Below are 21,945 nucleotides of genomic sequence, written 5' to 3'. Positions count from 1 at the left end.
TGAATATCGGAACCCCTCGTGAGCCTTCCTTGGGTCGCTGGTGCGTGAGCAGCGGCCCTGGGGAAACAAAGGCGGCCCGGGCGTGGTGTTGGCAGACATCTTCCTCGTGTGCCGTTCCGGCCTTCATAGGTGCTCGCAAACAGCGCGTGCTCCTACAGTCTTTTTAAAGATATACGGGGGATCTTTGTCTATGTTGTTTGATCACCGATTATAGTTGGCATAGTTGCTGTATGTTGAACTTCTTTGGCACCGTACGTAGCCAGCCGTGCTAATGGGAGGTGCGGTGGTGAGTTCAGTGGTAGTCAATTATGATGATGCTGGTTTTGGAGATATTTCGTTATGAATCACTGATGACAGTGGTCGTGACGCCCGGTGTGATTCATTACTGACGATGCCGATGACGGTGGTGGCAGCGTTAATAACGGTGACAGTGAGGGCAATGATGGTGGCTAAGGCAATGTCATCGTGAGCCCCCCAACCATGAGAAGACCGCAATCGCTTCTAGTATCTTGTTTGCGAGGCACCCACCTAATTAGGGGCCATCCATAAATGACGTCACGCGATTTTGGACGATTTTTACCCCCCTTCGTCACACGACGTCACAAATAGTCAGACCCCCCCCCCTTAAATATGACGTCACAAAGCTCTGCCCCCCCCCCCCACAAAATTTAAACATGCTTCAATTGGCTTCAAACTATTGTCATTGTAGCGCGTATTTAATGTCCCGCTGTACTCTGATGTTGTAGGAGAAAACATGTATCAAAAGCCTTATTTAATTAAGTAGAACGTGTTGCCTATATCTATTTAAAGTTGCGCATTTTACGTGACGTCACATTTCTCAAACTCCCCCTAACTTCGTCAGACATCGTCACAAATGTCTGACCCCCCCCCCCCCCCAGGTGCGTGACGTCATTCTTGGACGGCCCCTTATGCATTTCGCGAGGCTGCTCCACTCGGGGCCGTGAGAGTTCCGAGTTCATCACCAACACGCGACTGTAGACCATGTAGATGTGTACGACCGCTTATTTCCTTCCCACGAAATGAAGGTGTTGTCAAGCTCCCATCCATCTCCACTCTGAGCCCACCTACAATTAAGCATGTGTAAATCTCATCGGCCATCCTCTATTCACTGCTGGATGGATCGCGATCCTCCGGTCTCCGCAACAAGGGGTGGCCCGAGACGGGTTCACGTCTCACCGCTGACGTTGGCCACGACCGGGAGTCGAACTTCAGTGGCCGAGTTTAAAGTGCAAAGCTCTCGACCCCCCACTCCCAACCACGCCCACCTGCTCCCCCTGCACGTTGGATATTAAACAGCCGTGGGTGGCAGATATCACGCAACTCATCGCATCAACCTGCCCACCAAGATCTGTTGCAGACACGCTTCATCTACCCACTTGACGTCGTCTTGGGAAGCCAGAGTGAATCGCCATTGTAAGCTTCTCCCTTGTATGTATGCACCCTCTCCTCTGTTGAACTTCTTTCGCACCGTACGTAGCCAACCATGCTAAGCGGAGGACATGAGTAAACATACAATTGTTGAGAAATTGCCATCAGCGTTTGTTTCCCGATTTTTTCTGGACATGAGTTTGCTTTTGAAATGTATAAGTAACATATTTAACAAAAACAAAGTATTGTTTACCCACGTACATTGCGGCTGACGATGGAGAGCGTGTCATTTGGAGTCGCCGCGTTTTCATCGGTTAACTTGCGAAAGCTTTTTGCGTCCAAGTGACCACCGCGACCCACGGACGAGTGAGGAGCAGCTGATTAGGCGAGCGCGGGCGTCCAAATATAATGCATTACTTTTGCAAGCACGCTTAATCTGCGAAACCAGATCATACCATCTCGCCCCCTATGTCTTAACGTTAACCGCTCGGTTAAAACAACAACAAAAACACAATTACACCACTGACTTCAGCCCAAACGGCTTGTGTGCAAGACACTAAACTTGGCATTGCGATGCTGCATGCAGTTTTTGGAAAGATTTAAGGACAAACACCGACATCAAGGACAGGGCACGTCCGGTGAAAACTTTGTGTATATATATTTTAATCTGTCGGGTGGAAACTGCCTCCTGCATATATAGATAAGTTCTTCGTTGAATCACCCAAATGCGCGAGCTGGCTGTGACCATCCTCGCAGTCATCTTCAGAAGGGACATTTCAAGGGCCCTGGCAAGTCACCTTGAAGAGTGAGTGCTGGCAAAGCCGTGAAAACGCACTTGAATCAGCTGGCGGTTCGTATCGCTCACGGAGTTGGGCATTGGTTTTCAGGTTGTGGTCTGGGAGAAAAAAAAATCGATGCTGCCAAGCAAACTTTAATTCGCAATTACATTTAGAAGTCTATGTCACGAGCATTAAAATCGGTTTAATCCAGTCGACGTATGTGTAGTGGAGTAACGCGCGTGGGGTTTTGCCAACAGTGTGCATGCACTTGTGAGCCGCGGACAGTGAGGTCACATCAGGGCGAAGAGGTGCTGCGAGAGAAAGCAACGCGAGAGAGACGGACAATTAAGATGCATAGCCGTGATTGGTTGGCTGCAAATGCAGGCGTGGAGTAGGCGCCTCTGAGTCTGCAGATTGAGGCGATAGCAGCGGACGCCACGTGCGGGAGGCGACAGGAGGATGCCAGCTTAATTAGGGCGTTTAATGAGCAGCAGGATAAATACGGAACGGGTGAGGCAGGGAGTTGAGTTGGTTGGAGTGAAGAGAAGAGTGAACACAAGAGAAGTTCGGGGCCGCGCTCTCCACACCTCGCCCTCTACAGCGGTGATGGCTGATCCCCCACTGGAGGCAAGGGTGAGATTGGAAAAGTGAGGGCAGACAAGCTAGCAGTAGAGGCTAGTGGAATCCTAAGCGTAAGTGCGCGAAGACTAGCAGTAGAGAGGCAAGCAGTGTACATAGCGGAAGGCTAGCAGTGGAGAAGCTAGCAGAGTATATAGCGGAAGGCTAGCAGTGGAGAAGCTAGCAGAGTGTATAGCGGAAGGCTAGCAGTGGAGAAGCTAGCAGAGTGTATAGCGGAAGGCTAGCAGTAGAGAAGCTAGCAGAAGATATAGTGAGAGGCTAGCAGAGTGTACGGTAACAGGCTAGCAGTGGAGAGGCTAGGAGAGAGAGAGAGCAGGCTAGCAGTGGAGAGGTTGAGAGAAAGCGGAATGAGCGACAATTGATGAGGACTGCGTGAGGAGTGGTGGCGGCTTGGGGAGGCCTTCATCCAGCAGTTGACTGACAATGGCTGTCGATGATGATCACAATGATGAAGACGCAAAGATGTCGAACGAAACTTGTAAACACATAGGCTTTCGCGACCAATATTATACATGAGGTGTTTGGGTTATATCGCGTCAATATAAATGTTTAGTTGAACCTGCCACCAACCGTTTAACTCCCAGGGTTTACTCTCCAACACACCGGTGTACTGTACTAGTAACAAATAGGCATGTTTTGTTTACGTGACAAACCTTACTAATTGGCTGTGTCGGGTGGTGGCAGGTTTAACGACATTTATATTTATACGCGATCTAACCCCAAAAAATATATTATGGGGAACTTGTAAACGGTTGATGCCATTCCAGATTAATACGTTTCACATCCGTGTCATCTATTCTCATATCTATAAAAGGGAAATTTGTAATCGTGTCTGTTCAAAATGTTTAGCGTACTTCCCGGCATGCAACAAACTTGACATTTGCCGTGTGGGTACTTCCCAGACTGTACACCATGCAAAAATCATAAAAATACACTTTTGTATGTTTTTTTTTTGGGGGGGGCGCAATATTGCAGATATTTTGCACGGCAAGTGAGCTGTGACGTCACATCTGTCATATGATCCGTGTGCGGAAGCGTAACGGAGTGTGCCTGCTGATCGCGGGTAAAGTGAAATACAAATGTGTTGCAGGTCTCAAGCGTTCTTTGCGCAGCATTGCTTTATTTCAGTCGTTTACTGCCGTACGCACCATGAAAGTTGTGTCTGCAGCAAGCGCGTGTATGTGTACCTATGGACGCGCGCGCGTGTGTGGAGGGAGCAGTAGTGTCGTGGTTAGCGTGCTGCGATACGAACCCGGCGATGCGAGTTCGATTCCCGCTCACGGCCACCACCGGTGACGATTATTTGAACCGGTCCTGGGCCTCCCCTAGGTCGACTCAGCCTCAAACGAGTAACAGGTGTGGTGTGAACATCGCCACTGGGGAGACAAAGGCGGCTGGGCGTGGTGAATCCAAGTCCCGGGCGAAGCCGAGTAATAAAGCTCGTAGTCATTATACTGTATATTTAAACCATGCCGGATTCCAAATGGCAGCGAGTTATGAGCATTCAGGCGAAGCCTAAGACAGAATGATTTGAGTTTCTGAAATTATGATTTGCTGTTTGCATTTGACTTGGAAGGCCACTCTTCACAATTCGTCATGCCTCACAATCGTGGCACAAGCGAGAGCTTTATCCTCCTGTGCTCTAGAGGCTTTGGCGAAGCCTCTGCAACTTGTACCAGGTGCAACGGCGTTGGCAATGACCAGAGACCAACAATTACCGATCAAACTCTTTTGTTGACAGGAACAAGAAGAAAAAAACAACTCGAGCAAGTGTAGGATTTTTTTTTACAAGCAACGGGTTGCTACATGCGTTGTATGTTTACATTAAAAGCATCTGTTTAAAACGGTCCCGTTTATTTTATTGTATTCAACTGACGATAAATAACGAAATCCTTCAGGAGAAAAAAAAATGCAAAGTGAGAGACACAGAGCAACTGGAATGATGTGATTTGTGAGTTAAAAGTAGTCTTTGGTGAACATTTAAAAGTAAAATACAAGCAGATAAATAACGCAAACGACTAAGACTGACCCTGTAACGACAGCATATTATGCACATGTTTGCTAGCCAGTATTAAAATTAACAATGTACAACTATAATACATCATTAAAAGCATTTTATATCTACCGTCATGTGTGTTGGTACGTAAAGGCTACAGTAAGGGAAAAAAGTATTTGATCCCCTGCTGATTTTGTACGTTTGGCCACTGACAAAGAAATGATCAGTTTATAATTTTAATGGTAGGTTTATTTGAACAGTGAGAGACAGAATAACAAAATCCAGAAAAATCCATGTCAAAAATGTTATAAATTGATTTGCATTTTAATGAGGGAAATAAGTATTTGACCCCTCTGCAAAACATGACTTAGTACTTGGTGGCAAAACCCTTGTTGGCAATCACAGAGGTCAGACGTTTATTGTAGTTGGCCACCAGGTTTGCACACATCTCAGGAAGGATTTTGTCCCACTCCTCTTTGCAGATCTTCTCCAAGTCATTAAGGTTTCGAGGCTGACGTTTGGCAATTCGAATCTTCAGCTCCCTTCACGGATTTTCTATGGGATTAAGGTCTGGAGACTGGCTAGGCCACTCCAGGACCTTAATGTGCTTCTTCTTGAGCCACTCCTTTGTTGCCTTGGCCGTGTGTTTTGGGTCACTGTCATGCTGGAATAACCATCCACGACCCATTTTCAATGCGCTGGCTGAGGGAAGAAGGTTCTCACCCAAGATTTGACGGTACATCGCCCCGTCCATCGTCCCTTTGATGCGGTGAAGTTATCCTGTCCCCTGAGCAGAAAAACACCCCCAAAGCATAATGTTTCCACCTCCATGTTTGACGGCGGGGATAGTGTTCTTGGGGTCATAGGCAGCATTCCTCCTCCAAACACGGCGAGTTGAGTTGATGCCAAAGAGCTCCATTTTGGTCTCATCTGACAACACTTTCACCCACTTGTCCTCGGAATCATTCAGATGTTCATTGGCAAACTTCAGACGGGCATGTATATCGGCTTTCTTGAGCAGGGGGACCTTGCGGGCGCTGCAGGATTTCAGTCCTTCACGGCGTAGTGTGTTACCAACTATTTTCTTGGTGACTATGGTCCCAGCTGCCTTGAGATCATTGACAAGATCCTCCCGTGTAGTTATGGGCTGATTCCTCACCGTTCTCATGATCATTGCAACTCCACGAGGTGAGATCTTGGATGGAGCCCCAGGCCGAGGGAGATTGACAGTTCTTTTGTGTTTCTTCCATTTGCGAATAATCGCACCAACTGTTGTCACCTTCTCACCAAGCTGCTTGGCGATGGTCTTGTAGCCCATTCCAGCCTTGTGTAGGTCTACAATCTTGTCCCTGACATCCTTGGAGAGCTCTTTGGTCTTGGCCATGGTGGAGAGTTATGAAAATTATTGATTTATTGCTTCTGTGAACAGGTGTCTTTTATACAGGTAACGAGCTGAGATTAGGAGCACACTCTTAAAGGGAGTGCTCCTAATCTCAGCTTGTTACCTGTGTAGAGGTGTAATTGTGTATGGGCGCGGATGGCTAACAAACACAGGGGGCGTGGTTAGGGCCGTACACAGAGGAGGTGCTCACACCGACGTCCGCACCTGCATCCCCCACGGGCCCCTCCCGGGGGCCGAGTACTATAAAAGGTGGTGAGCCGGAGGGCTCGAGGTCGGGGGTATCAGCTTTAACCAGCGAAGACCGAAGACCAGCTAGCATAGGCCCCGGAGCTCCCCTGGCTCGCTGTCCTTGTCAGGGCCGACCAGGGCAAGCCGGTGGCGTGGCCCCGAGAGCCCAGACTCAGGGTGCCGGGATCCCAGCTTGACCAGGGCTGGGATAGGTAGCCTCCCTTAGCTCCGTAGTGGAGGACTTGGGCTTAGGTTAGCGGGGTTAGATGTTGTGTCTCCCTGTTAGCCGAGTAAAGGGGACGTTAACCCCTTAAGTACTGTGTGTACCCGCTACTGTACACAAGTTGGTGTTAATAAATAAGTGTGCCTCCGATCCCGTCGTCAAGCCTCCTGAATACTTACTACACCTGTATAAAAGACACCTGTTCACAGAAGCAATTAATCAATCATTTTCCTAAGATTTCTGGCTCCCAGGTGTCTTTTATACAGATAACGAGCTGAGATTAGGAGCACACTCTTAAAGGGAGTGCTCCTAATCTCAGCTTGTTACCTGTATAAAAGACACCTGGGAGCCAGAAATCGTTCTGATTGAGAGGGGGTCAAATACTTATTTCCCTCATTAAAATGCAAATAAATTTATAACATTTTTGACATGCGTTTTTCGGGATTGTTGTGTTGTTATTGTCTCTCACTGTTTAAATAAACCTACCATTAAAATTATAGACTGATCATTTCTTTGTCAGTGGGCAAACGTACAATATCAGCAGGGGATCAAATACTTTTTTCCCTCACTGTACATACACTGTGTAATGGATATATGTCCACACTATGTATTTGTTACATAATTGGTTCATATTTCGAAAGTGAGTATATACAATAATATATGCACACATATACAGGACCAGTTGGGGAAACGGTGGCACAGTGGTTGGCACACCGCACTTCCAACCCAGCAACCTCAGTTCGATTCCCAGCCACGAATACACATCAGTCAAAAGAAAACAATATAATATTTGTATTCAACAGGTAAAGCCCACAGAGCTATTAAGCTCCGATTCAGAGGTGACCTGGCCACACCTGATAGCTCATGGAAGTGGCATCACATGCAGAAATGTATCGGATCCAATTCATCTAAATAATCCAGATAATTACATTTTCTCCACCGGTCCTGCCCACCCATCCATCCACTAACCCACACTGACCAGCGTGGTGAGGTATCGACAGATAACCCTGATGGCCGATACTGTTTAATTAGGCCTTAATCCATCAATGGATTTGAAAGAGTGCTCCATTAATCTATTTTATATTCATATTTTTTTAATACATGAACAGCCACTATGTTTGTCTTGCTTTGTACATTATAAGTGATACTCAAATATTCGGAACAGGTTGTTTTTTGTCCTTTGCCCGCACCTCCAATTAGCATGGTTGGCTACGTACCGTGCAAAAGAAGTTCAACAAACATACACACACAAACTCACATGTTTTGTTCTAAACAGCGTAAGCCTGGACATCAATTCACGTGCCTTATCCACGGTTGAATTAATTTTGCAAGATTAAATTAAGGACAAACACACTGGAAAAAAGGGACCGATCGCCCTTCACAAACACTGCTGCTAGTTCATATATTATGCAACTGCAGAATGTATTTCTGCTCGTGATGGTGCTATTGAACGACGTTTTACATGGGGCATTTTCCATAAATTGTATATCGCTTGGGTTTATAAAAACGTTAGTAACGTTAGTAACGTCATACCTTTCATCACTCGACCTCGAAAAACACAATCACGGAGGATGTTGAATCTACGCGGAGTTGTTGACGGACAACAATTTGCCTGAACATGAAACGAAAAGAAAACCCTTCTAAATGAACTTGTTTCGTAAACAAAACGATGTGATCCATTTGTTTTGTTTGCGTTTGCATTGTGGCCATGACATTTTCTGTTGCTGCCCCACTGTGTTCCCACTCAACCATGGAATGTCCACGACTGAACGGTGGGAAAGGCATTGCTCGTGGTTCCAAAGGCAATTGTCGCGCGTGTCTTGGGCATCCGATTCCTAGCTGCTTCGCACGTTACTCCCCCGTTGGCGGAGCGCCAGTCCCACTTGTGTTCGATAAAAAATGAAACGACACGCGGGTTACATGTAAGTTACACCGTGTGGTGGTGCAATGTGCAGGTTTTACTCCCATCGTTTTCAAAACATCTGGCCAAAGTAGAACAGCAGGACAAAATACCCTCTATAGTTCCATTTCGTGGGAGGTCCTTCCGCCAGCAGTGACGTGATCAAGCAATTGCAGGGCTGAACCTTCCCCCCGCCCCTTTATCCACCTTTCACTCCACATAAAAGCGTCTGCAAGGAACACACTTGCTGATCTTTAGATATACATATATTTTTTGCCTTCACCATCCCGATCAGCATTTTCCTCTCCGGTTTGGCGCGTTGTTAAAAAAACGATGCCAAAACAGCGACGGTCGATTCAGAACACGGGTTTTTTTTTGTATCGTGGACGCGCACTCGTTAAATGAATCGGCGACAGAGAGGGCCCACCCCTCAACACCCCCCCGCCCCGTAACTGTGTGCGTACGTGGGGCAGGCGGCTAGTCGGCCTTGCCACCACGATTGTCCTTTTCGCTGGCGTCTCCCGCCTTCCTAAGTGAGCCCTTGTCGTTAGGGAGGGCGGGAGCTGGCGTCGACGCAAGGCTGGCGGCTTTGCTCTGCAGGTGCTTCTCTTGGTAAGCCAGCATCTCACCCAGCACCGTCTGGAACGTGCTCAAGGCTGCACAGAGGGCGGGCGTGCCGAAGCCGTGGGTAATGAGGCTGAAAATCACCGCGCCACGAGCGTTAACAACTTCTAACCACCCAACAACGTCTTCGCCATCCTCATCACACGACACCGAAGACAAACATCATTCTGCAACAGACTGTCAGGGCAAGTGCTGTTAGCGAGCACCTATGAAGGCCGGCACGGCACACAAGGGGTTTGGTGGCCAGCACCACGCCCGGCCGCTTTTGTCTCCCAGTGGCGATGTTTTTACACACCGCAACAGGTACTCAATTGAGGCTCAGTCGACCTAGGGGAGGCCCAGGACCGGTTCAGATATTCTTCACTGGTTTTGGCCGTGAGCAGGACTGGAACTTGGGTCGCCTGGTTCGTAGCGCAGCCCACTAACTGCTACACTACCGCTCCCCACACACCACAACCCCCACCACTCATAAAAACACTCGAAATGCAAACTCTTCACACTGGCGATCGTGCACAAATCTCCCCGTCCAACCGTTCCCCGATTGCCGTATTCTCTTCATACAGAACAAGAAAAAAAAACACCAAACATCGTAACCGGTATTGGCCAAGTCTCCCAATGCTGAAAAACAATACCTGCAAATCAGTCGATTTGGGATTACACATAGCAGCAACACACACCCGTTGAGTATCGATAGTAACAATTTCTGTGTGTTACTTTATTGAGGGACTGTTTATTGTCTTGGTGTGGCCTGTTGTTTTGTTGCCTTGCCCAAGCTTGCATTTGGTGTTGAAGGGTCGGCAGGAATGTATCTACTTATGCAATTAAGTACTAATATGCTTTGTGTCTTTATTTTAGTAACTTGGTTACCCTTTCTCTATGTTGCACTCCTATCGTATTTTGTATAGCTTGTAACTTGCCAACCCACCCCGACTGGACGTCTGTGAAAAAGAGCTTCATAGTTCTTCGGATTCCTCCAAGATAAATAAACATTGATTCTGAACCCCCCTTCCCCCGACAGTGAAACACGTGGCAAGACCCTGCTGAAAAAAAAACACGTGTTCATGTAGTATCTATTGAAAAGTGTGATAAATAGTCTTAAATAAGTATCTGTAATCTTGAGTCTATAACACCTGTTATGCATGTTGGTTGTCCACCCAAACACTGTCAGGGGTTTCATTCCTACTTTGTTGCAGAGTTATGGATGACATCGGGCACATTACAGGGGATCTGGCCATAGGTGGTCACAGCTGCTATATGCTGCTGGTGGTGGGGGGGTGTATGTTGTGGCCAGCAGAGCGCATTGCAGCAATATCCATAAAATTGTACTTCACTTCTACGCTCCTTCAATTCGCCAACCCGTACTTGCCAGAGTGCTGAGCTATGTGGTAAAGTCACGTAGATAGAAAAATAATAATAAAATTAATAAAAATAAAATAAGAACCACGACGTTTCGATCGCAACACAAGCGGTCGTCATCAGGAAAAGGGGCTTTTCCTGCGAGGCTGCCCTTACCTGATGACGACCGCTTGTGTTGCGATCGAAATGTCATTTTTATTATTTGTATTCACTTCATTATTATTTTTCCATCTATGTGACTTTACCGAAAGAACCAAAGAAAATGAAGTTCTACGTACATATGTAAGGCCCACTGAGCTAGAAATCTATTTTTCAGAAGAGACCTGGCCACAAATGATAGCTCAACGAAGTGGCTTATCACGTGGGCAAGTATAGCATGCAAATATACTCAAAAAACATGTTGATTCTAAATATGGAGGGAAAAAAACGGAGGATCCTGAGGAAAAAATCTACATGACTATGAGGAGAGAGAACATGCCAACTCCAAATATACAGCGGGCATCAGGGTCGGGATCGAGCCCAAAATATATACAGCGGTACCTCGGTATACGTCGTTAATTCGTTCCAGAAGGTAGGACTTATACCAAAAATGACGTACACCAAACGAATTTTTCCCATAAGAAATAAAGGGAAAGGAAATAATCCGTTCCAGAGTATGAGAAATTATATTTATATGGCATATTATACATTCTAGATTTGAAGCTTTCGTGACTGCAAGGATTCATATTCTTAGGTTTTTTCGGTAAAGTCACGTAGGTAAAACATTAAATTAATAAAAGTAAAATAAAATAAAAATCACGATGTTTCGGAGGCAACACAAGCTTCCGTCTTCAGGTGGAACCGTCACAGCCACGACAGCTGTATCAAGTAAATGAGAGATTACAAGAGCTACCACTCCGTGTATATAATGGTTGGAGAGGGGGGAAGGCCCAAGTACGGCACACTTTTTATTAATATGGTAAGGTGAGGCTTAAGAGGCTGAGCCTTTGTTATGGGGAGGTACGGTTTGTGACTAAGCCTGGCCTACATAACAATAGTGTGAAAAAAGAAACAACTAAACATGGTAAAACAAGCCTGGCTGTCTATCAATAACCTGTAATAGTTGTATGTCAAATAAGATGGTCCAAATAAGTGTAGTTAAATCTTTTTTGCATGGTTAATCACATCTTTCCAATGATTACTCAGTTTGTAACCATCATCACGGTGGAAATTATGTCTGTGTTTGTATATTTGTATGTTTGTACACGAAGCGAGCAGAGTACAGTGGGAGCATCTGAGGACACGATTGTTGTTGTCGTGGCATTAAGGGGGGGGTCGTTAAGAGACACGACAGGTGTTAGGGGTGACTGAGGACGCAGGCCGGTGATTGGTCAGGAGGGTGAGTGGTTAATGACCGACGCCGGCCTGGCGGCAATAACATGGTCACGTGAGGCTGGGGGCCTGGGGGCGAGTAGCAAAGCGGGGGATGAGATAATTGATTGGGACTGATTGGTGCAGGGATATAGGGCACAGCGTAACGGAGAGACGGGAGTCTTGGTTGGGATTGGAGCTGGAGTGGTTGGTGCCCGGGAGAGAGACGGAGCAGCAGTGAGCAGGGATAGGTACGGTAGAGTGGATAGAGAGAACACAGTGTACGGTTAGCAGTGGATAGAGAGAACACAGTGTACAGTAGCAGTGGATAGAGAGAACACAGTGTACGGTAGCAGTGGATAGAGAGAACACAGTGTACGGTAGTAGTGGATAGAGAGAATACAGTGTACAGTAGGAACGGAGAGACATGGAGTGTTGTTAATGGCGAGTTGTGCATCGGAGCGAACGGAGACATGGAGCGATGATGAGGAGGTGTGAACTCTACGCGTGAATAAACGAGACGAGAAAGACAGCGAGAGTACGAGTCCTACACATGTACCTGAAGTGCGTGAGGTGACGCTGAACCTCTGGGTCCAGCACAGGTGTTGGCCGTGAGCTGCCAAGGGGAGAGCGGTCCTGGCTCAGGAAGTCCTGGAACTCCTTGCAGATCTGTCTGTCGAGAGCATGGTGGGTGGGTGGGTGGGTATGGAGCACCACGGTACCTCAACACCTGGGCGCACTCACAAGTGCGACCTTACAAGGTCCCACTCATCACACAAAGTTCTTGCCACAAATCACAAATGGGCCATGCCACGTTGCTGATCTCATCAAAGAGCATGAACCATCACGTGAGCTCCAGTCAGCCTCACGGCAGTGGCTTCTGTCCAGCCTTCGAACAAAGACGGTTACCGCATTGTGCGCGCTTTCAAATGTGCTTCTACGGCCGTCTGGAACGCTCTTCCTTTCTATATTAGGAAGCCACTGCAGCTATGCACTTTTAAATCATCTAGATTATAAACGAAATTATTTTATAACTTATTTTTGTGTTTTGTTTGTTGTCCTTCCCCCACACCTCCGATTAAAATGGTTGGCCAAGCACGGTGCGAAGGAAGTTCAACATAAGTACATACATACCAGGAACCATCCTGGGACGGTCAAGTGAACATATTGCATAGGGCGTTAAGCTCTTTGCTTATTGGACACATGTGACTATTCACTGCTCCGCGATTCAATTAAAGAGTGATGGCCAAATTCAGGAATCGCTTTGTTTATTTCGCAGTCGTGGCATGTGCAGAATCTGTAGCACGTGGACGGGGGAATTCTTTCCTTACTGAGGGGCGGATAGGACTGTCAAATGCCTGGCTGCCACACTTTAGTCAACACCATGATCACACCGAGACGGTACACACATTGACTGTGTGATCACAACTACATGAAAGACCCCAGCTGTCAAGGGCAATTGCCCTTCCTCAGAGAAGCGAAGAATGGCCATTGCTGCATTCTTCGATATTAGGAAGCCACTGGAGCTTTGCACCATCAAATCTAGATAAAAACGAATTTCTTTAGAACAGTTTTTCTGTGTTTAGTTTGTTCTTCCTCCACACCTCCGATGATGAGCGTAGTTGGCTACATCGGTGCAAAATAAGTTCTACATACATACAACACTGGTTGTTGTTGTTGTCGGAAGGAAGAGCGTTCCAGATGGCCGCAAAAGCGGGCCTGAAAGCGCACGATGCGGTGACCGTCTTTGTTCGATGGCTAGCCAAAAGCCGCTGCTGTGAGGATGGCCAGAGATTTAGGTTCCTCAACGAGATCAGCCAGGTATTGTGGTTCAATTGTGACAAGCGCCTTTCCCAGAGCGCTGCTCACTTCATCAACAGCAGAGAAGATGACACGCGCCGAGTGAATCCCCACAACAAGGATGTGAAACTGCTACCCTGACGCCAATCCAGGGCGGTGTTGTTGGGGCCGCTGCTACTTATCATCTTGCATCGCTTACTTTTCATTATTGCATCAGTAATTTCACTTATCATAATTAATCTTGTATGATTACCTTATCATGATTATCTTACTTATGATTATGATTATTTTACTTATCATCTTGCATGATAATCACTTTGGCGAATGACAATATTGTGTAATAAATACTTCATCTTGTATCGCTTACTTATATTTTATCGCTAACTTGGTGGTGAGTATCATCTCACTTTGTGGTATCATCTCACTTGGTGGTGAGTATCATCTTACTTGGTGGTATCATCTCACTTGGTGGTGGTATCATCTCACTTGGTGGTGGTATCATCTCACTTGGTGGTATCATCTTACTTGGTGGTGAGTATCATCTCACTTGGTGGTATCATCTCACTTGGTGGTGAGTATCATCTCACTTGGTGGTATCATCTTACTTGGTGGTGAGTATCATCTCACTTGGTGGTATCATCTCACTTGGTGGTGAGTATCATCTCACTTGGTGGTGAGTATCATCTCACTTGGTGGTATCATCTCACTTGGTGGTGAGTATCATCTCACTTGGTGGTATCAGCTTACTTGGTGGTGAGTATCATCTCACTTGGTGGTATCATCTTACTTGGTGGTATCATCTCACTTGGTGGTATCATCTTACTTGGTTGTGAGTATCATCTCACTTGGTGGTGAGTATCATCTCACTTGGTGGTGAGTATCATCTCACTTGGTGGTGGTATCATCTTACTTGGCGGTGAGTATCATCTCACTTGGTGGTATCATCTTACTTGGTGGCGAGTATCATCTTACTTGGTGGTATCATCTTACTTGGTGGTATCATCTCACTTGGTGGTGAGTATCATCTTACTTGGTGGTGAGTATCATCTCACTTGGTGGTATCATCTCACTTGGTGGTATCATCTTGGTGGTATCATCTTACTTGGTGGTATCATCTCACTTGGTGGTGAGTATCATCTTACTTGGTGGCGAGTATCATCTCACTTGGTGGTGAGTATCATCTCACTTGGTGGTATCATCGCACTTGGTGGTGAGTATCATCTTGGTGGTATCATCTTACTTGGTGAGTATCATCTTACTTGGTGGTATCATCTTACTTGGTGGTATCATCTTGGTGGTATCATCTTACTTGGTGAGTATCATCTTACTTGGTGAGTATCATCTTACTTGGTGAGTATCATCTTACTTGGTGGTGAGTATCATCTTACTTGGTGGTAAGTATCATCTCACTTGGTGATATCATCTTACTTGGTGGTATCATCTTATTTGGTGGTGAGTATCATCTCACTTAGTGGTATCATCTTATTTGGTGGTGAGTATCATCTTACTTGGTGGTGAGTATCATCTTACTTGGTGGCGAGTATCATCTTGCGTCGTGTCTGCTGCTCTTTGGGCTCTGCGTGCTGCTTCGCCAGGTGCTCGCCCACCGCCTTGCCGGGGAACTCCGTCTCGCACGTGTAGCCAAAGTCACGCGCCAGGTGAAGGGCCTCGCCTGCGGGAGAGCGGACGATAAAGGCACCCCCAGGTAGCTGTGTGGCCTTAACGGGCTGCTGGGTCGACTTGCTATCGAAGCAAGCACCTACGAAGGTCGGCACGGTGCACTAAGCGGTTGGTGGTGGTCGGGATCGAGCCCATGACCTCGTGCATACCTGGCGAGGTAGTTAACATCTCGCCACCGTGGCACCCCAAATAGAGTGAAGGCACCCCAGAAGGCATCCACCACGGAGATGGAGTGATGGAATCAGCTCGTACTCAGGTGCTAACCCTTTTTTACATTCACTGATCCTAATAAATTGACAATGACCTGGTCAATGGTCCTAATTCAGGCCTCCCAGAGTTGTGTGTTTTGTGTTTTGAAACAAAAGAGCGGGAAGTAAATGATCTTCTTCGGGAAAGGCAATGGCGTTAAATTGCATCGACAGTTTCAGCGCGTCAAAGCGTATTAAGGTGAACTCAACACTTTGGCAAAACATTTAAAACGAAAAACAAGAAAACAAATCCAATCATACAGGTTACAGACACATGGCTTTGTACAGCAGTATTACACTTGCCTGGAATTCACACTCATAATGAATCACTGCCCTAATTGGCATCACAGTACAGTATTGTTATTATTGTCATCTTCTTGGTTCTTTCGGTAAAGTCACGTAGAAGGGAAGTAATAAAATAATAAAAATAAAACATAATTAAACAATTCTCACGACGTTTCGGCCACAACGCAAGCAGCCGTCCTCAGGTGAAAACCAGGTCTGTCGAGGCGACAGCGTCTGAATGAAACAGCACACGTGCTTGGAGCATATATATAAGCTGGGTTGGAAGGGGGGAAAAGGGGCGCCTTGACAAAATAATATGCATATCAAGAGGCATTTAGCATATTTATGGGAAATGCAGATATGTGATTAGTACTACTTATGCCCGTACATTATGCAGGATTAGCAGCATCAAAGGGAAGGGATATGGGAAATGCAGGTATGTGATTAGCAGAGGTGTGGACTCGAGTCATGTGACTTGGACTCGAGTCAGACTCGAGTCATGAATTTGATGACTTGCGACTCGACTTGGACTTGCATAACAATGACTTTGTCCCACCTATGAGATGTGGACTCGAGTCATGTGACTTGGACTCGAGTCAGACTCGAGTCATGAATTTGATGACTTGCGACTCGACTTGGACTTGCATAACAATGACTTTGTCCCACCTCTGGTGATTAGTACTACTTATGCCCATGCATTATGCAGGATTAGCAGCATCAAAGGGAGGGGATATGGGAAATGCAGGTATGTGAATAGTACTACTTATGCCCGTGCATTATGCAGGATTAGCAGCATCAAAGGGAGGGGATAGGGGTAGCATTAATAAAGGGAAGGAGTGTTAATAGTATAAAGCTGCAGTAACTAAAACCACCATGTAAACAACTAAAGTATAAACTACATAGTATCATCAGTATACTAAATGCACTCTACAATAAGCTGAGTTACTAACAGTAAGTAATGCTTAATACAATGTACAAAGTAATATATAGTATAGTAATTGTATAGTCAATATACAGCAGTGTGATATACATTAGGGTGGGTAGAATAATACATAGTGTAATATTACAATGTATAAGGTTTAGGGTGGTTTATGACAATACAGTATATAATTTAATGTTGGGTTTGTCTATGGCAGTATATAGTACAGTGTAGACTCGTGTGATGTAAGAGAATAAACTTTAGATGGGAAAATATTATATGTTTTACGACGTAGAATTGTAATGTATTACTTACTGTTAGTAACTCAGCTTATTCTAGAGTGCATTTAGTATACTGATGATACTATGTAGTTTATACTTTAGTTGTTTACATGGTGGTTTTAGTTACTGCAGCTACATACTATTAACACTCCTTCCCTTTATTAATGCTACCCCTATCCCCTCCCTTTGATGCTGCTAATCCTGCATAATGCACGGGCATAAGTAGTACTATTCACATACCTGCATTTCCCATATCCCCTCCCTTTGATGCTGCTAATCCTGCATAGTGCACGGGCATAAGTAGTACTAATCACATACCTGCATTTCCCATATCCCTTCCCTTTGATGCTGCTAATCCTGCATAATGCACGGGCATAAGTAGTACTAATCACATACCTGCATTTCCCATAAATATGTTAAATGCCTCTTTATATGCATATTCTTTTGTCAAGGCGCCCTTTTCCCCCCTTCCAACTCAGCTTATATAAATGCTCCAAGCACGTGTGCTGTTTCATTCAGACGCTGTCGCCTCGACAGTCCTGGTTTTCACCTGAGGACGGCTGCTTGCGTTGTGGCTGATACGTCGTGAGAATTACCCTTTGGTTCTTTCGGTAAAGTCACGTATAAAGATAAAATAATAAATTAAATAATAGCATACGACGTTTCGATTGCAACACAAGCAATCATCATAAGGTATAAATGAAATAGCAACAAAAATCTAACCAGAAAACTATAGACAGACATATAAGCGGACAGATATCACCAAGATACATAGAGAGAGTAACACAGGCACAGAGAGGGAGATCGTCTCTGTGGCGAGGCCTTAAATAGACAGAGGGGGGGGGGCGGGGGCGGAGAGAGGGAGGGGTTAGAGAAAAAACTAACATGTCAATGAGTGCGGCGACGCGTGGTCAATTACGCAAGCTTGAACATTAGGAAAGAGGGAGAAAGAACACACTCAATTAAATAACTTAGCAAAATATCGAAATGTTATGTAATACAACACAGAGAGTCGGTCAACACACAATTAACGCATAGCCTGGTCGATTACGTATTTCAAAGATTTCTAAGTTATAATTTAAGTGTGAAAATTCCAAAGAGAGACAAAACATAAAAACAAGAGGAACGGAGACACACAGACAGAGCAGAACATAAGAACGACAAAAAACGAGTGGAGACAGAAAAAATACACTAAATACACAGGCAGAGAGAGAAAACAAAAAACCCAGAGAGAGAGAAAAAGATAAACTTGAAACTTCCCCGTAGAAGTGGTTCGATCTTTTTACCGCATAGCCTGGTCGATTACGTATTTCAAAGATTGCTAAGTTAGAATTTAAGTGTGAAAATTCTTGCTTGTGTTGCAATGGAAACGTCGTATGCTATTATTTAATTTATTATTTTATCTTTATACGTGACTTTACCGAAAGAACCAAAGAGTAATTCCTGCAGTCACGGAAGCTCCAAATTTAAGTTCGTGAGAATTGTTTTATTATGTTTTATTTTTATTATTTTATTACTTCCCTTCTACGTGACTTTACCGAAAGAACCAATACGATGAATCCCTGCAGTCACGAAAGCTTTAAATAGAAAATTATTGTCATCATCACACGGTTAATAGCGAAACTGATTAGACTGGGGCTACATTCGAAACTAGGGAGTTATACATTATTGTGGAAGAAGAGAGTTCCGTACTGTATACACTATTTACTGTATGTGTAGTGACATAAGAGGGGAGGGGCTGCTGGGGGCTCTGGGTTCCCAGGCAACCCAGACGCTTAAGCCCCTTGGCGCCAGGCGCTAGGTTCCCAGGCAACCCAGACGCTTAAGCCCCTTGGCGCCACCAACGGGGGGGGGGGCTGTGTGTGCTCTGTGGGATATCTGGGGGCGCACACAACCCCACCCCTCGTTGGGGACGAGACATAAAAGGGCAGCTCCCTGGACGATCGAGGCCAGTTGTAGCTCAAGACCCAAGACCAGCCATCTCAGGACCCTGGGACGATGTGAGGGCCAGTGGTGGGACTCTGGAACTCCCGGCTCTACGTCCTTGTGAGGGCGAGTTCCAGAGCGTAGCCAGAGTAGTGTATCTAGGCTGTGTACCTAGGCTGTGTACCTAGGCTGTAACAGAGTATCAGGACTGTTGGAGTGTTGGATAGTAATAAAGAAGTTACCTCTACAAGTGCCTCCGGAACCCGTTACATATGTATTTATTAATTACAATACTGTATTGCACAGTAAAATGTAAAGTTAAACAACACGATAAAGACTTAGCCTACCTAATTGAACTGTGCGAAATTACAAATATTTTACAATTTTGTCGTATCGCTATGGCCATCGTAAGATCGAAATATCGTAAGTCGGACCATCGTAACTCGGGGACTATCTGTATTTACATCTTTAAGCTCATCATCAGGAATGCATTGGCGGTAAGCGACTGTGCTGGCAAAAAATATTGAAAAAAAACTCGGCACATGCATAATTAACGCTTTGTGCTAAGACCCTTCATCAGAGTAGTTTTTTGTTTGGTATTTAAATGATGAACTGTAGATGTATATGCTAAGTGTTCCTCTGCGCCCTGCACTGACCGGCGTGGTGAAGTATGGTCAACCCTCTTGTACCATTCCCATTCTGTTGTCACGTGCAGCACTGCTGTCTACTTTATAGAGGGCGATATTGGCATGTAAAATAATGATTGATTGGATTGACAAAGGACTGAAAATGTGTTAATTACCAATCCCATTGTTCTTAAAAAGCGCACGGTGCTCTATTCGCTGTTGGTGCAATGTATGCAATTGCTGTGCATGTCAGAGATTAGTGTGTGTGGGGGGGGGCAAGGCTGGATTATGGACCGGGCTAGTGGGACCAGTTCCCCAGGGCCTCGGACTGGCAGGGGGCCTCCAAGCCTCAGGCCGCGCGCGGTGCGTGGCCCAAGACTTCCTAAGGCCCCTTGGTGTTTAATATGTGAGCTAACCACTAGGGCCCCCCAAACACCTCAGCTCTTACAATGTGAGGACCCCAGACCCCTTGGTGTTTAAAACGTGAGCTAACCACTAGGGCCCCCCAGACCCCTCAGCGCTTACAATGTGAGGGCCCCCAGACCCCTTGGTGTTTAAAACGTGAGCTCACCACTAGGGCCCCCCAGACCCCTCAGCGCTTACAATGTGAGGGCCCCTAGACCCCTTGGTGTTTAAAACGTGAGCTAACCACTAGGGCCCCCGGGCACCGCAGCGCTTACAGTGTGAGGCCCCTAGGTGCTTACAGTGCGAGTTGACTACTAGGGCCCCCAGGCCTCTCGGTGCTTACATTGAGCGTAACACCTGGGCCCCTTGGTACATACAGTGCATGTTTAAAACGAGAGCCTCTAGGAGAGTGCAGTGCTTCTGTACAACTGAGCCACTGGTTGGCATGCTATAATATGCTGTGACATGATACAATATTCACCAACATAGTCAGTTCATTCTGCATAACAGGACAGTTTAAAGGTGGGCATATTATGGCAAGCCGTTCGTTATTTGATTTACCGTAACTCGCTATCCCTTTATTTTAGCTAGCTGCCCATTTTACCTAGATAGTTGCCCAGATGATTCAGCTTGTTAACAGAAATTAGTTAGCTAGCTGCCATTTTTGCCAGCTAGCTGCCCTTAAACCAAATTAGCTGCACTAAAAAGCCAGCTTTGCTCTTCATCCACACAGAGATGGGCGAAAGTCTTTCGGAAGACAGATGTCAGACTGACATTAAAATCGCTGTCCAGTACTCGGTGGAGTGCTCGGACAGAATCAACCAAGGCACTGTGGAGAAATTACACCCACATTAGAGAGGCCTTCGGTGGTATGTGCAATGATGATAATGAAAAAAGAGATACTCGAATTGAGGCCGCTGGACTATGTGCTAAATTTGACACCTTAGAGATGGTGTTCATGGCACATTTCTGGGACGTCATACTTGACCGGTTCCACGCTACAAGCATGCACCTACAGAAAAGTGACATTGACATATCTGTAGCAGCATAGCTTTTGTCTTCGTTAAATTATTTTGTGGTGGGACAGCCAGACCAGTTTGAGGCCTTTAAAAGGGCAGCCTTAAATGTGACAGGTGTCTCTCAGTCATATAAGCAGAGGAAACACAAAACATTTGTAGATGAGAAATCAGAGCCAGGTGTCACACTTCAGGGGAGGGAGAAGTTCAAAATAGAAACATTTTATGTGGTCATTGATAAGCTCGTGGCATGCCTTGAACATCGCTTGGACGCTTACAAGCGTTTGACCAGTCTCTTTGGAGTTATATTTATGTAAGATCAGGTGTCTAACAGTGATGTCATAGTGAAAAGGTAAATGCACTCTCTGCTGCATATCCATCAGACTTGGACATTAACTTTTCCAACGAACTCATCCAATTCAAGTCTTTTATGTCTGACTCCAAGGGTGAGAAGTGCCAAACTAAATTGCTAGAGACGTTGCAGGCACTTAATCTGCAGTCAGTGTTCCACAATGTTTTCGTGGCACTTCGGATTTTTCTAACTTTGCCAGTGACAAACTGCCAGGGTTCACGGACATTTTCTCTTTTAGGCAGAATAAAAAATGAGCTGCGGAGTAGCATGTTGCCAAACATGTCTCAGCTCATTGTCACTTATGCCCAGGGGCCTCACGGGACCATGCTCCGGCCCTGTGTGGGGGGAAGCGGGAGTGCAACGGTTAGCACGCTGCACTACCAACCCGAGTTTGATTCTCGCTCACGGCCACCAACACCAGTGACGATTATCTGAACCAGTGCTGGGCCTCCCCTCTAGGCCGACTCGGCCTCAAACATCGCCGCTGGGGAGACAAAGGCGGCCGGGCGTGGTTGTTGGCT

The 21,945-nt window shown here is 46.0% G+C and overlaps 1 protein-coding gene across 2 annotated transcripts in view; it reads right to left on the bottom strand.

The window, feature by feature from the left end:
- Positions 1-8,996: 8,996 nt before the first annotated feature.
- The window catches only part of TFAP2D (transcription factor AP-2 delta), a 67,985-nt gene continuing 55,036 nt past the window's right edge, over positions 8,997-21,945 (bottom strand). For both annotated transcript variants that reach the window (XM_078862459.1, XM_078862458.1), the window contains 3 exons: positions 15,217-15,358; positions 12,446-12,559; positions 8,997-9,253 (listed from right to left, as the gene is read on the bottom strand). In XM_078862459.1, coding sequence (XP_078718585.1) covers positions 9,034-9,253; positions 12,446-12,559; positions 15,217-15,358 — 476 coding nt within the window. In that variant the 3' untranslated portion in view covers positions 8,997-9,033. The remainder of the gene's footprint in view (positions 9,254-12,445; positions 12,560-15,216; positions 15,359-21,945) is intronic.

This window comes from Lampetra fluviatilis, chromosome 14 (genome assembly GCF_964198595.1).
Source record: "Lampetra fluviatilis chromosome 14, kcLamFluv1.1, whole genome shotgun sequence".
NCBI lineage: Eukaryota > Metazoa > Chordata > Hyperoartia > Petromyzontiformes > Petromyzontidae > Lampetra > Lampetra fluviatilis.
This window is presented reverse-complemented; position numbering and strand designations above follow the sequence as displayed.